The sequence below is a fragment of the Benincasa hispida genome, chromosome 1 (genome assembly GCF_027475165.1).
Source record: "Benincasa hispida cultivar pf3 chromosome 1, pf3_genome.v1.1, whole genome shotgun sequence".
NCBI lineage: Eukaryota > Viridiplantae > Streptophyta > Magnoliopsida > Cucurbitales > Cucurbitaceae > Benincasa > Benincasa hispida.
In genome coordinates, this window is record NC_143478.1 from 82805985 (window position 1) to 82821607 (window position 15623).

A 15623-nucleotide genomic window follows, 5' to 3' on the forward strand; every position below is an offset into this window, starting at 1 on the left:
TTATATAACTTCTGACAAGTTAGTTATATTAATTTAGTTATACTAATTTATTTTTTTTAAAAAAAAGAGGATTTGATTTAAATTTCTTTTTTTAATTTTTGTTAAATTCACTCCCTAGTTTCAACGAGAACTAAGAACTTTATAAGATTCACAAATTTCAACAAAATGGTGTCTCTTGCACAAAATTAAGCCCATGGAACAAAGCTTCTAAAACTTTTTTTTCCTCATTAAAAAATATAAATTTCAACTATAGTATGTTTTCCATTGAAATCCCATGAATTTAGGTGACAAGCAAGAGCAACACCAATTTATTTTTTCGGTTAATATCGAGTTTAATTTCATACATGAAATGATGAAAATGCGACAACTAAATTTGACAAATCGACATTGCTTCATCGTTTAAAAATATCTTCCCTCACGGCGAAAGGAAAAAGCATGGCGTTATCCACTACCTTATCCCTTCACGGTGCCGGCGCCGGAACCTTGTTCGGCGGTGAGCTCCGGCAACTGGGTCACGATAATTTCAGAGTTTCTAAAAGACCCAGAAAACAAAATTTCTGCTCATGCTGGAATGGCTCCCCATTTCCAAACCAAAACTGCATTTGGGGGATGCCCTCTGCCAATAATTTCCATTTGAAGTCAATGGAGTGTTCGCCATTGTTCGCCGTCGAAGGAGAAGCTGAAGATGGCTTTTTATCGGTATTTTCTTTTCATTTCTTTCGTTTGGAACCAATTTGAATCATGTTTCGTTGACGTATTTGGAAGAGCTTTGATTCTTGTTGCCAATTGATTTGTGGTTTCTGGGTTTTCGTTGAGGGATTACTTGATTGATCGAAATCTTACCTTCTTTATTGTTCAAAATGGATGTTATTTGCTAAAAGAAGAAGGCCACTCTCTTAACTCTCCCCCTTATTTTTGGAGCTGAAGCTACTTGGGATTCTGGGAAGAACCGTATCTACTTGGAAGTTATTTGCCAAAAGAAAGAGAAGCTCATGTCTCTCTATCTCTATGTTTCCCCATTTCCTCTGATTTTTTAATGCTGCAGCCATTTAGGAATTGAGAAGAACCTTATCAAAATAAAAAGAGTTATTTGCAAAAAGAACAGAAGCCCCCCTATTTATTTGGGAAGGCCTCTCTCTCTCTCCCGCACCCGCCCCCCCTCCCCCGTTACTCTGATCTTTGGATGATGCAGCTACCTGAGAGGAGCTTCGTCAAATTGAAAGTTTCAAAAGAGAAAAGAAGCCTCTCTCTCTTTTTCTCTCATGTAGTTTTCCTAGATAATGGTGGGATAGAGTTACTTTGAACTGTATTATACATTCAAGGATTGCATACAGTGATAGCCAATGAGTTATATACTTTGTGTTTCTTTACTTGGGTCTAAATGGTGAACCCCATTTACTTTTTGTAAAAAAGAAACAGGAAACTGAAGATCGAAGAGGCTTAATCCAAGCCACTCGTTTGAATTGTTCTGGAACTTGTATCTTCATCTGTTTGCTGATCTTCACAGCAAAATCAAGTCATCATTATGTTTTCATTGTCAGACTCGAACTTAATTTGGTGTAAAGGAAAAAAAAAAAATCAAACTGATCTCTACTTGATATCAATTCCTTTTAAATGATTGCCATAGGGTAGAGATCTTGATGCATTCTATTGCACATATAAAATGTCTGATACTTTTGTTGCAAATTACGGCATCTACTTGTGATATTGATTGACCCAGTCAATGATTTCTGGCAGAATATGAATGACGATACTGATGACATGTATGATGATTTGTTCAAGAAGTTTGGGAATGTGGTTTTCAAGAGCAACGATCAAAAGCCTCCCAGTGCAGAAATTGACGACGATGCAGAAAGCCTTTCATGTAAGTCTCTCTGCATTAGCAAGATGAGAAACAAACATAAGTTTAATCTTAGCTAATTTATCTATGAGTAAGTTTAAACAAACATAAGTGTAAACAAACAAACTTAGTTGTGTATAAATGTTTTGTGTCCATGTCGTGATTTGCCTGCTAAATGGTCTACTTGATCTATGAGTACAGCGGGTAATCTTAGCTAATTTATCTTAACTTGATATGGTCTCTTATAGTGTAATTTGTGAGGTGTTAAATGAAAGGAAGGGGACAATCTTATCATTCTTTGGTTAAATCAATAACAGAAATGGGAAGTGGGATGGAAAACATGATTTCCTTGCATTTCCAGAGGCTTTTTTGCTTCTCATTTGATGTGAAATGGTTACGTAGAAATTACACGTCTATCCAAAATCAAGTTTAGGTCCTCGATTCCACCTGGGTAGTCATTTCAATCGGAGAAGTTGAGAGAATTCATATTCATCCCAGGGGAATTGAGCCTTTCGGATGTGTATCATAGACAACAAAATAGCCAAAAAAACAGCCCAAGGGCAGGGGAAGATGATACCCCCTCCTGTAGAAACTAAAAAGAGAGCTTTCCAGTTGTTTTGAATCAAAACTGTAGTTACAAAAGAATTTTGTCTCTCACACACCACCATGACGCACTAAGCTGTAAATAACTACAAAAAACCTCAGAGGGAAACTTGTCTTAAAAACTCTCACCCAAAGACTCCACATAATAGCCATCACAGCCATGGCCCACAGCATCCTTCCACTTTGTTTAAATGACCCACCGTGCAGCACTTCAATCAGCCAGGCCTCAACACTTTGCAGAAGACAAATGAAAAGACTGAACTCTTTTTGCACCCAATACCATGCCTTCTGAGCAATGCAATAGTGTTAAATGATATAATATTAAATTCGCCTTCACCTATTAGTTTAAGTTTTTGGGTCAATCGGAATTAAAGATGGTACCACAGAAGGTTGGTTCAGGAAGTCTTGTGTTCAAATTCTTTTAAAGTCATTACCTCCCCAATTAATATTGAATTTCACTTATTGGGTCTTCTTCATATTTCAAGCACACAAGTGAAAGGATGTGTTAGATGATATAATATTAAATTCGCCTTTACCCATTAGTTTAATCCTTTGGGTCAATCGGTGATTTGAGAAATAGATAACTCAGGTTTTCAACAGGCAGAAAGCAAAAAATCTACAAGCTTATAAGGCTATGGATGAACGATTGGTACATAATACAAACAAGTATTGTGTCCACCTAGATTATGAATACAAAACTTTAGTTACATGGAATGATTGGTGAACTAATATTCCCATGCTTATCTCTGCAGTTGCTGTATCAATGGCGAAGGTTGCAAGTGATGTAAAGGCTGCAGATATCCGGGTTCTATTTGTGAAACCTCTAGTTTATTGGACAAGATTTTTCATCATTGCCACGGCATTTTCTCGTCCTCAGATTGATGCTATAGGGTACTGCTGCCTCTTTGGTTTGTTGTCCTCTTATTGCTTGCAATAAGGAAAATTGGAATCTAGATATGAAGGTTTTAATTAAACCTGTGTTCAATTGTATTTTGCAATGCAGATCACGGATAAGAGACCTTGCCGAGAAGAAGTATGGAAGAAGTCCTTCTGGTGACGTGAAGCCAAATTCCTGGACTTTATTGGATTTTGGTATGCACTTTTTGCATGTCCATTTGTTTATCTAAGATATATAAGCATTTCGTTAGAGAAGATGGAATTACAATAAACTGGGATAGGGGGATCAGAATGATACAACTTATGCTAAATTAATAGCTATGCTAAACCACATATTATACCCCTCTCTCTCTTACTGAAAATCAAACTTTCATTAAGATAATGAGAAAATACAAATAAGCCATATAAAAAAGAAAAAAGCTCCCCAAACGATACTGTGAAAAGCAAACAGAGGGATCAGAGAAACAAAATGAGAAAAAAAGGTTCCTGTTGATGGGAATAAAAGACAAAAGGATACTTACAAAGTCGATATAAACTGACTTCCAAAAGAGGTGTATTCCCAATTGTCAATAATAAAACTTTAAAATTTAGCCTTGTTGTCTATTACAAGGTGCAACTTTGGCGTAAAGGACTTGGGATGTTTGGATATATCCTTCTAGGTACTAGTTCAAGTTCTTGGTGGATGTTTCTAAAAGCAGCTTTTGTAACGAGCAAAATTTTCCTGAGATTTAGTAGTAGGGATGGATCATGAACATACTGTTTAGTAGTGAGGCCATTCAATTTGGTAGTATCCCATTTATGTGAAAAAAGATTTATTATCATATTGATGTCCATAGCGAAGATTTGAAGAGCATTATTTTCTAACTCATGAAGTACCACTTCAATCTTTAAAAATATTTCAGACTAAGTCTACCAAAATGTACAAATGTGATTTCCCATTGATCAGAGTTCATAATTTATTATAGAGTGGATGACTTCGAGACCTCTTTGTGACTATAGGACCATTTTATTGTCTGTTTATTATTAGTGCTTCTATGCCATTTTTCGTATCACATTAGAATCCCATATTCGAATTCTGTTAAAATATCAGTTCAAAGTGCACATCAACCGATCTTTGATACTGATGTACCAAGAAAGCAAATTGCCCTGTTGTTTTTGTTCTCAGGAGATGTTGTTATCCATATTTTTCTACCCCAGCAAAGGGCATTCTATAACTTGGAAGAGTTCTATGGCAATGCAACTCCCGTGGAGCTACCGTTCGAAAACCAACGGCCATTTTGAAGTAAAAACCGCAGCAGATTTTCCCCCGAGCAGCTGATGGTGAAGGAAAAATGCAGTTTGTGGCAGCTGGTGAGGCAGATTGCTTGTGTTTGTTGTGTCCTCTCATCAAAACAGCTACCATGTGAAGTGTTGCAGAATCAGCTGCATGAGTTGGGAGTTCCAACTTCTGACTGCTTGAGGTTGAAGACAGAATCACTTGGCAGATGGTGGTATTATGAGAGCCCTATCCCAAACTTTCTCCTGTCTCCCAACTCTCTCTCTCTCTCTCTCCCTTTCTCTCTCTTTTGAATGACTGGTCTGATTTGAGATAGTTTTCAAGTAAAGTTAGTTGTTATGAATCAAGTTGGTTAGATGGGCCCTGTTACTTAGAAGAATGAATTAAGATTTTATTTACTAAATAAGGAAAGCTTGTAAGAGAATTAAAATGATATTGGTTTGGTCAAGTGTTATGTTTGAACTTCTTCTATTATGTGGATTAGAGAATCTCCATTGATACTATTACGTATTCATACTGTTCTCGTGGTTGAAATGAGAATTGATTTTTAAGTCGTAGAATCTTTAGTTAAACTAAGAGAGAACGACAGAAAATTGAAAGAAACAAAACGCGAACATGTTTGAATTAACTTTTTAAGTGATTTTTGGAGGTCTAAAAGTTTTTTTTCCCCTTCTAATGCCTAGAGCTTTCGGTAACGACTAAAACAATCAAGTTGGTTTGAAATCATTTTTTGAAAAATCCCTTTAAAGTTCTTTCTCCAAAAAATAATGGACCAAGAATCACTTTACTTTTTGGTAATGCAATATTCGTTCTATAGATGTTATTCAATTGAATTTTTTTCCACTCTTAGGTGCCTACCGTTATCATACAAGTTATTTGAGTGCATTTTTTTTAGTCAAATTCAAAATCAATAATTTTCTTTCCCAACTCAAAACTAAAAACCAAAAGCATTTAAATTCATAGCGTATAGGGTAAAACTAATGGAATCTAAAACCTATTAATTAAATATTATAGGGTTGGCGGATCGTAATTAATGTTTTAATTTGTTAGGTTTTGATTTTTTGGCTTCCTTTGACAAAATTGTTTACCACTAGCTTTCATTCAATTATATTTTAATTGCCTTAATTATTATTAGCTGATTTTCAAATATGAAATTATGATAGGATTTTTTTTTTAATCATAGATCCTAGTCTAAATATATGTGATTTGAATTTGGTTAAGCTATTTTTTGGAATGAGTTTATATGAATTAAAGGAATTTGCAAAAATATATTCAATGTTAACTTGCCAACCCATATTTAATAATTATTTTTGCTTTGTATCCTTCAATTTTTGAATTGTTATGCTAAAATAAACTCCTTAATATGGCTACATATCTTATGAAAATATGTAAGAACTAACATATCTAAAATCACCCAATTTAGGTTTAAATTACAATTTTTTTTTGGTTCTTCTGGTTGAATGAGAAATTTTAGACCAATCACAAGTTGCCACGTCATTTACTAAATTAATGATGAAATTCTAAATCATTAAATTTGGGCTCAATTAGGAGTTGAATATGTCCTGAATTGAGGTTGAAGACAAATTTCGATGACGCCACATAGTTTTATCATGACCGTTGAATCAGATAAGATTAATTTGACCTAATTTGATATTATTATTTGGGTCAAAGTCTAACTAAGTCCAAAAATAGGTTGAATTTGACCCAAATGTCAAATCAGGCCTAAATCTGATTAATTGGGCCCAAAGGCCAACCCCATGGACCAACAAGCCCAATTCCAACTAATTGAGCCCAAAGGTTAGGCCCATGGATCAACCAAGCCCAAGCCTACCTGTGAACTCTATAAATAGATAAGCTCTCCTCATTTGGAAGGGTCAGCAATTCTATACTCCAGAGAGAGGGAATTCTCTACAATCAGAAGACTCATTGACTCTTGAAGCTGACCACGCTTGAAGACTAAAGTCCTTTGAAGATACAAGCATTCTGAAGACTGAAGTCCTTTGGAGATGCAAGCATTCTGAAGACTGAAGTCCTTTGAAGATACAAGCATTTTGACCACACTTGAAGACTGAAGTCCTTTGGAGATACAAGCATTTTGAAGACTGAAGTCATTTGAAGATACAAGCATTCTGACCACGCTTGAAGACTGAAATCTTTTGAAGATACAAACATTCTTCCAAGATTCGAAGCTTAAGAACATCCACATGCCCCACTTCTAAACATCAAGCATACACATTCAACCGAGAGAGAATCAGATGATCAAATACTAGAGATCGAACCACATCGCATTAAATCAACCTCAACCTCAACACCAACTCAAGTTCAACTCCACAAAACAAGTTTCTTCGTAGGCCTCGTACGAACACTAATCCTCTAAGGAGATCAACAAGCTCAAAGGTCGATCATCCAAGAAGATCAACAAGCCCAAAGGTCGATTGTTCAAGAAGATCAACAAGCCCAAAGGCCGATCATCCAAGAAGATCAACAAGCCTAAAGGTCGATCCTCCAAGAAGATCAACAAGCCCAAAGATCGATCGTTCAAGAAGATCAATAAGCCCAAAGGCCGATCATTCAAGAAGATCAACCAACTTAAGAATTATAGTTTATTTTGAAAGCATCAAAATACTATGTATTAGAGATTGTACTCATTTTCCACAAAATTAATACAAATACAAAGTTCAAGTTCCACGAAATAAATTTCTCTTGGAATCTCGTGTGAACAAATTGGCACGCCCAATGGGACATCTCTACCTCTTATCTCTCTCTCGTCATCCAAGTCTAACAAATCTAAAAATGGTACCAAAGAAAGTTGCATCCAAAGCTACCATCGCAAGCAACACTTACATAAGCTCTGTCATCACGGAAGAAATCTGGGACCAGTTGATGGAATCTCCTAAAGGCGGGATCGTCATAAAAAAAATCCCTTGTTCGACAACTATGCTTCTGCTACTGATCTATCAGAGAAATAATCATGTTTTGATGTAGTGTTTGTCATGATGACTGACGTAACAACTGAGTCGACCATGGCAGAGATGGAGGTAAAGATAAATCTCCTAATGAAGGCTGTAGAGGAGCGAGATCATGAAATCGCTGCTTTAAGAGATCAGATACATGCTCAAGATACTGCTGAATCAAGTCAATCCCCAGTTACAAAAGCCAATGACAAAGGAAAGACTGTCTTGCAGGAAAGTCAGCCACCATAATCCACATCTGTTTCCTCTCTTTTAGTTCAACAGCTCCAGGATATGATCACAAACTCCATAAGAGCTCAGTACGGAGGACCGTTGGAAACTTCCTTTATGTACTCGAAGCCATACACCAAGAGAATCGACAACCTGAAAATGCCAGCTAGGTATCAACCTCAAAATTTCCAGCAGTTCGATGGAAAGGGCAATCCAAAACAACATGTTGCACACTTCATTGAAACCTGCGAAAATGCAGGAACCAGAGGAGACCAGCTAGTCAAGCAGTTCGTCTGTACCTTGAAAGGAAATGCTTTCGATTGGTATATTGATTTGGAGCCAGAAGTGATTGATAGTTGGGAACAGCTAGAAAGGGAGTTCCTGAACCGCTTCTACAATACAAGGCGCACTGTTAGTATGATAGAGCTGACGAACACCAAACAGTGGAAGGGAGAGATAGTCGTTGATTACATCAACCGATGGAGAGCTTTAAGTCTGGATTGCAAAGATAGACTTACTGAATTATCTGCAGTGGAGATGTGCACTCAAGGCATGCACTGGGAGCTTTTCTACATCCTACAAGGGATAAAACCTCGTACGTTTGAGAAGTTGACAACACGCGCTCATGATATGGAGCTGAGCATTGCCAACAGGGGAACTAAAGATTTCCTAGTCTCTAAAGGGAGAAAATACAAAAATGATGCCAGGGGCACTGAAAAAGATCGTGGGTAGTGCCACAAAAGAATCTATGGTCGTTCATGCGACCCTGCTGAAATTTTCCTCCAAAGGAAAACAAACAAAATTTGAAAGAAGGCACAATGAGGGCGAGAAGCGTCGTCCAACTCTTAAAGAACGACAAGAGAAGGTTTATACATTTCCTGACTCTGATGTGGTAGATATGTTGGAGCAACTACTAGAGAATCAACTTATTCAACTACCGGAATGCAAACGGCTGGAACAAGAAGGAAAAATAGATGATCCTAACTACTGTATCATCGGGTCATTAGTCACCCAGTTGAAAGGTGCTTCGTGCTGAAGGAACGAATTATGAAGTTGGCTTGTGAAAAGAAGATTGAGCTAGATTTGGATGAAGTAGCTCAAACAAATCACGCTACAGTAGAGGCGACTTCAAATGTTCCAATACTGTCTGTGTCCCATGCTCAAAGACAAAACCCGATCCAGTTTGGAGAATTCGAGTCTATAGTTGTTCTGTTCTAACAAGAGATTCAAACAGCAAATTCCGAAAAGAAAGATGAGTTTGTTGAAGATGACAATGAAGGGTGGATAGTAGTGACTCATCGAAAGAGAAGACAACCAAACTCTTCCCAAAAAGTGTCGTGTTCCTATCGAAGCTATAGAAGAAGAAATAAGACTCATAAAAAGAAAGGCAAAAAGATGACACAGAAGCCTAAGCCTGCAAAGAAAGAAGACAAGGACTTCCCTCAATTCCGACGGTGGGCAACTTCGGCAGAATTTCTCCCAAGAAGCTTTCTCAATATTCATCTAAAAAAAGTATAAGAAGTTATTGCATGTCACACTGTCGGCATAGTGGAAGTCGACAACAATCATGTGACAGCTGAAGAAGTCAACGACTCAGAAGAAATGAAGCAAAGAACTTCTGTCTTCGATCGTATTAAGCCTTCAAGTGCTCGATCTTCAGTTTTTCAAAGATTGAATATGGCCACGGTAGGAGAAGAAGACCAATGTCCAACGACTACTTCCGCTTAAACTTCAGCCTTCAAAAGGCTAAGTATATCCACATCAAAGAAAGATCAACCTTCAGCATCTGCTTTTGATCGTCTCAAGACAAAAAGCGATCAACGTAAAGGAAGGATGAAAATCTTGAAGCCAACGTCATTCCATGAAGAAAACAACGACGAAAAGGTTCACAATCGTGTACCTTCACGCATGAAGAGGAAATTTTCTATTGACATAAGTACAAAAGGTTCCTTGATAGTGAAGCCAACACTCATCATATTGACGAATCCTACAAATGAAGAGGATAATCAAAACCATGATGAAATAAGAGCTTCTAATGTTTAAATGAAGAAGCCTCTCATCGTAAGAACCTAAATTGCATGATGCTCTTAGACCACATGAGCTTAAAATGTGAACGGCCTAAAAAAAATTGTACGAACTACGTTACGACTTGATCCCTATCATTTGAAAGGTATGTAGGCAAATTGAAAGAAACTTCAAGTTCAGTCCAGTTAAAAAAAAAAAAAAAAAAAAAAAATTCTTCTTGAACTACATTATGATTTGATCCCTATCATTATGAAGGGTATGTAGGCAGCTTGAAAGAAACTTCAAGTTCAGTCCAGTTAAAAAAAACAAAAAAAAAAACTTGAACTACGTCATGATTTTATCCCTTTCTTTAAAGGTACGAAGGAAACTTAAAGAAATTTAAGTCTAGTCTATCAGAAGAGATACGACAACCACACAAATATGATACTACAAGATTGATGTTGATCATCCCCATTAAAGAATGACACTCCAGATTGAAGATGTTAATCCCTATTGGGGGCAACATAACGGATTGAAGAAGTTCATCCCTCGTAAGGAGCTAGCATAGTAAATAAAAGGCACACGCTTGGAATGCACTTCGCTTCCTCTTCGAAATCAAACTCGGATGCTCTTCCATCTTCAAGTTTAGAGGTTTCATCAATGCTTCATCTTCATGCTCAAGTCTGGAGGCTTTTCAATGGCATCTTTATGCTCAAAGTCGTGAAGTCAAGCTCAATGTGAAGATTCATTGATGCTTCGTCAAACTCAAGTGCAGAGGATTTACAGATGCTTCAAGCTCAAATGCATAGGATTCACCGATTCTTCAAGCTCAAGTGCAGAGGATTCGTCGATGCTTCATCAAACTCAAATGCGGAGGATTTGCCGATGCTTTATTAAACTCAAACGCAAAGGTCTCGTCGATGCTTCTCCATCTTCAAGTTCAGAGGCTCCATCGATGCTGCTCCATCTTCAAGTTCAAGATTGGCGTGTATGGCCCCACTTCCATCTTCAAGTTCAAGATCGGTATGCATGGCTCTGCTTCCATCTTCGAGTTTAAGATTGGTGTGCATGGCTCCACTTCCATCTTCAAGTTCAAGGTCGGTGTGCATGGCTCCGCTTCGTCTTCAAGTTCAAGGTCGATGTGCATGGCTCCGCTCCATCTTTAAGCTCAAGATCAATGTGCATGGCTTCGCTTCATCTTCAAGTTCATGGTCGATATGCATGGCTCGGCTCCATCTTCAATGAGTCAGTCTACAAAATCATGACATAGCTTCGCTTCATCTCCAAAGTCTGGCGTGGTTCGCTTCATCTTCAAAGTCATGGCGTGGCTTTACTTCATCTCCAAATTGATGGCGCGACTTCGCTTCATCTTCAAAATGTTGGTGCAGTTTCGCTTTATCTCCAAAGTCTGACGTGGTTCACCTTACCTTCAAAGCTGTGCCATAGCTTCGCTTCATTTCCAAACTGATGGTGCGACTTCACTTCATTTCCAAAGTCATGGTGCGGTTTCGTTTCCTCTCCAAAATGTTGGTACAACTTCACCCCTTCTCCAAAATTGATGTAGCTTCACTTCCTCTAAAAAAATGTGGGTGTGGTTCCATCTCATATGCGAAATCAAGTTTGGTTTGCTAAGTTCTACCTCATATGCGAGGACAACTCTGATCTGTCCAGCTCCGCCTTGTACGCGAGATCGACTCTAGCCAACCTGACTCTGCTCAAAAGCTTGATGACATATTATTCTCATCTTCAAAGTTTGATGGCATATCCGTCTCATCCTCAATACTCAATGGCATATTTCCCTTATCTTCAAATTTTAATCGAGTAACATAAGAAGGTAGACCTTATCAGGATCCTCCCTAAGGTAAAAGCATGGGAGAGTTATAAGCCTTGCAGGGCCTCTCCCATGACATTCAGGATATGCAAACGGTGCTACAAGGTAGACCTTATCGGGATCCTCCCTAGGGTGAAAGCATGGGAGAGTTGTAAGCCTTGCAGGGCCCCTCCCATGACGTTCAGGATATGCAACGGTGCCACAAGGTAGACCTTATCGGGATCCTCCCTAGGGTGAAAGCATGGGAGAGTTGTAAGCCTTGTAGGGCCCCTCCCATGACATTCAAGATATGCAAACGGTGCCACAAGGTAGACCTTATCGGGATCCTCCCTAGGGTGAAAGCATGGGAGAGTTGTAAGCCTTGTAGGGCCCCTCCCATGACATTCAAGATATGCAAACGGTGCCACAAGGTAGACCTTATCGGGATCCTCCCTAGGGTGAAAGCATGGGAGAGTTGTAAGCCTTATAGGGCCCCTCCCATGATGTTCAGGATATGCGAACGGTGCTACAAGGTAGACCTTATCGGGATCTCCCTAGGGTGAAAGCATGGGAGAGTTGTAAGCCTTGCAGGGCCTCTCCCATGGCGATCAAGATATGCGAACGGTGCTACAAGGTAGACTTTATCGGGATCTTCCCTAGGGTGAAAGCATGAGAGAGTTGTAGGCCTTGCAGGGCCCCTCTCATGACAATCAGGATATGCGAACAGTGCTACAAGGTAGACCTTATTGGGATCCTCCCTAGGGTGAAAGCATGGGAGAGTTGTAAACCTTGCAGGGCCCCTCCCATGATGATCAAGATATGCGAACGGTGCTACAAGGTAGACTTTATCGGGATCCTCCCTAGGGTGAAAGCATGAGAGAGTTGTAAGTCTTGCAGGGGCCCTCCCATGACAATCAGGATATGCGAACGGTGCTACAAGGTAGACCTTATCGGGATCCTCCCTAGGGTGAAAGCATGGGAGAGTTGTAAGCCTTGCAGAACCCCTCCCATGATGCTCAGGATATGTGAACGGTGCTACAAGGTAGACTTTATCGGGATCCTCCCTAGGGTGAAAGCATATGAGAGTTGTAAGCCTTGCAGGGCCCATCCCATGACGATCAAAATATGTGAACGGTGCTACAAGGTAGATCTTATCGGGATCCTCCTTAGGGTAAAAGCATGGGAGAGTTGTAAGCCTTGCAGGGCCCCTCCCATTACGATTAGGAAGCATGAACAAGCATACAGTAGATAGACCATACCAAGGTCATCCTACAAAAGACGCAGTTGTTCTCCCTTGAGTTGAGCTTTAGCTCCTACAAAAGAGTAATGGGGACATATTAGTAAACCTACGCAAAAAAAAAAAAAAGGCAAGTAAAGAAAAAAGAAAAAAGAAAGAAAAAAGAAAGAAAAAAAGAAGGAAAAAAAAAACGAAATTTTCTTTAAAAAAAAATGAAAGAAGAAGAGAAAAATGAGAAAAATGAAAGATTAGAAGAAGAGGAGGGGATGAAGATAATGGAGGGTTTGGGGTTCTATCTATAGAGGTTCCTGGGTTCCATAAGAAATTAGGAAATCCAAATCAAATAAAAGATTTGTTATCAGATTTCTTAATTTGATTCTATCCTAATTTCAAATTAAATTAAACAAATTTCCTATTTAATTTAATCTTATTAGATTTTGTCCTCAAATTTATCTTCAACTAAGATTTGGACATATTTCAAATTTTATTCAAAGTCAAATTTAAATTGTGGATAAAATCATAAATTAAAATTTGACCATATTCCAAATTTTATTCAAAATCAAAATTGTTCAACGTTGAGATTAAATTGCAAATAAAATCTCAAATTAAAATTTGGGCATATTCCAAATTTTATCCCAAATCTAAATTATGAGACTTTTATGCTCAAGCCAAATTATTAAGGATAAAATCTCAAATTAAAATTTGGGCATATTCCAAATTTTATCCCAAATCCAAATCATTAGACTTTTATCCTCAAAACAAATTATTAAGGATAAAATCTCAAATTAAAATTTAGGCATCTTCCAAATTTTATATCAAATTCATCTAAATTTAGGTTTTAAATCAAGTTGTGGGAAAGATCTAAAATTCATCCCAAATTAAAATTTGGCCATATTCCAAATTCAAGTATCCTATTGAGCGGATAAGAAAAAAAAAATCAGCTTTTATTAAAATTTGGGCATATCCCAAATTTTATCTTAAATCCAAATCAAATTAAATTGGGACAAAGCTCAAAATTTTTCGTAAATTTGGCGATATTCCAAATTTTATCCCAAATTCAAGTTAAACTTGTGTACTAAATTCATAGTTTGACCGACACATCAATTGAGGTTAAATTCAAGAATAAATATATTTGGATTTTGATTCCAACTTTATATTTTTCGAGATTCATCTACTCATGTATGTGCATAAATCTCGAAGGGGGCATTTATTAAATGAGAAATTTTAGACCAATCACAAGTTGCCACGTCATTTACTAAATTAACGATGAAATTCCAAATCATTAAATTTGGGCTCAATTAGGAGTTGAATATGTCCTGAATTGAAGTTGAAGACAAATTTCGATGACGCCACGTGGTTTTATCATGATCGTTGAATCAGATAAGATTAATTTGGCCCAATTTGATATTATTATTTGGGTCAAAGTCTAACTAAATCCAAAAATAGGTTGAATTTGACCCAAATGTCAAATCAGGCCTAAATCTGATTAATTGGGTCCAAAGGCCAACCCCATGGATCAACCAAGCCCAAGTCCAACTAATTGAGCCCAAAGGCTAGGCCCATGGATCAACCAAGCCCAAGCCTACCTGTGAACTCTATAAATAGATAAGCTCTCCTCATTTGGAAGGGTCAGCAATTCTATACTCTAGAGAGAGGGAATTCTCTACAATCAGAAGACTCATTGACTCCTGAAGCTGACCACGCTTGAAGACTGAAGTCATTTGGAGATACAAGCATTCTGAAGACTGAAGTTCTTTAGAGATGCAAGCATTCTGAAGACTGAAGTCCTTTGAAGATACAAGCATTCTGACCATGCTTGAAGACTGAAGTCCTTTGGAGATACAAGCGTTTTGAAGACTGAAGTCCTTTGAAGATACAAGCATTCTGACCACACTTGAAGACTGGAATCCTTTGAAGATACAAACATTCTTCCAAGATTCGAAGCTTAAGAACATCCACACGCCCTACTTCTAAACATCAAGCGTACGTATCCAACCGAGAGAGAATCAGAGGATCAAGTACTAGAGATCGAACCACAACGCATTAAATCAACCTCAACATCAACACCAACTTAAGTTCAACTCCACGAAATAAGTTTCTTCGAAAGCCTCGTGCGAACACTAATCCTCCAAGGAGATCAACAAGCTCAAAGGCCGATCATCCAAGAAGATCAACAAGCCCAAAAGTCGATTGTTTAAGAAGATCAACAAGCCCAAAGGTCGATCCTCCAAGAAAATCAACAAGCCCAAAGACCGATCGTTCAAGAAGATCAACAAACTTAAGGATTATAGTTTATTTTGAAAGCATCAAAATACTATGTATTAGAGATTGTACTCATTTTCCACAAAATTAATACAAATACAAAGTTCAAGTTCAACAAAATAAATTTCTCTTGGAATCTCGTGTGAACACGAACTTTTATAGACACTTCAATTAAGTTCTTGTTCTTGGGGCATTGATAAGTATCGCAAAAAAAATAAAATAAAATAAAAATAAAGAAAGAAAGAAAGAAAAAGACCGATTTAGCAATAATTTTTCAAAATGGGAAAATATAGCAAAAAAAAAACATTAAAGTTGATTTGAAACTGATTTTCATTTTTTATCATTCAAAATTTACCCTTAGTAGTGTATGAGCATGTATATCAATGATATATTTTATATCTGGTATATTACTCAAGTTAATATACTTTATATTTGGTATATGAGTTGATTAATATATGTATCTAAGTTATACAATTGATATACCAAAATTGTCATTCATATACTATATTTAT

General features: G+C 37.6%; 2 protein-coding genes across 3 annotated transcripts; both read left to right on the forward strand.

Annotated features, from left to right (window-relative positions):
• Nucleotides 1–166: 166 nt before the first annotated feature.
• LOC120068966 (Lojap-related protein) lies at nucleotides 167–5119 on the forward strand. 2 transcript variants are annotated; one of them, XM_039020617.2, is made up of 5 exons: nucleotides 167–699; nucleotides 1738–1864; nucleotides 3196–3334; nucleotides 3447–3535; nucleotides 4506–5119. In XM_039020617.2, exons 1-5 carry the CDS (start codon nucleotides 436–438, stop codon nucleotides 4619–4621), a joined length of 735 nt encoding a protein of 244 aa, XP_038876545.1. In that variant the 5' UTR covers nucleotides 167–435; the 3' UTR covers nucleotides 4622–5119. The 2 variants fall into 2 exon arrangements, with proteins under 2 accessions (XP_038876545.1, XP_038876537.1); XM_039020609.2 differs by having other exon boundaries at nucleotides 263–699; nucleotides 4474–5119.
• A 2721-nt stretch (nucleotides 5120–7840) lies between these two features.
• On the forward strand, nucleotides 7841–8530 carry LOC150038771 (uncharacterized; the record flags this gene model as incomplete). The annotated part of the gene is made up of 1 exon (XM_090314405.1): nucleotides 7841–8530. A coding segment is annotated over one exon (690 nt), but the record flags the coding sequence as incomplete, so codon positions are not given.
• Nucleotides 8531–15623: the final 7093 nt, after the last annotated feature.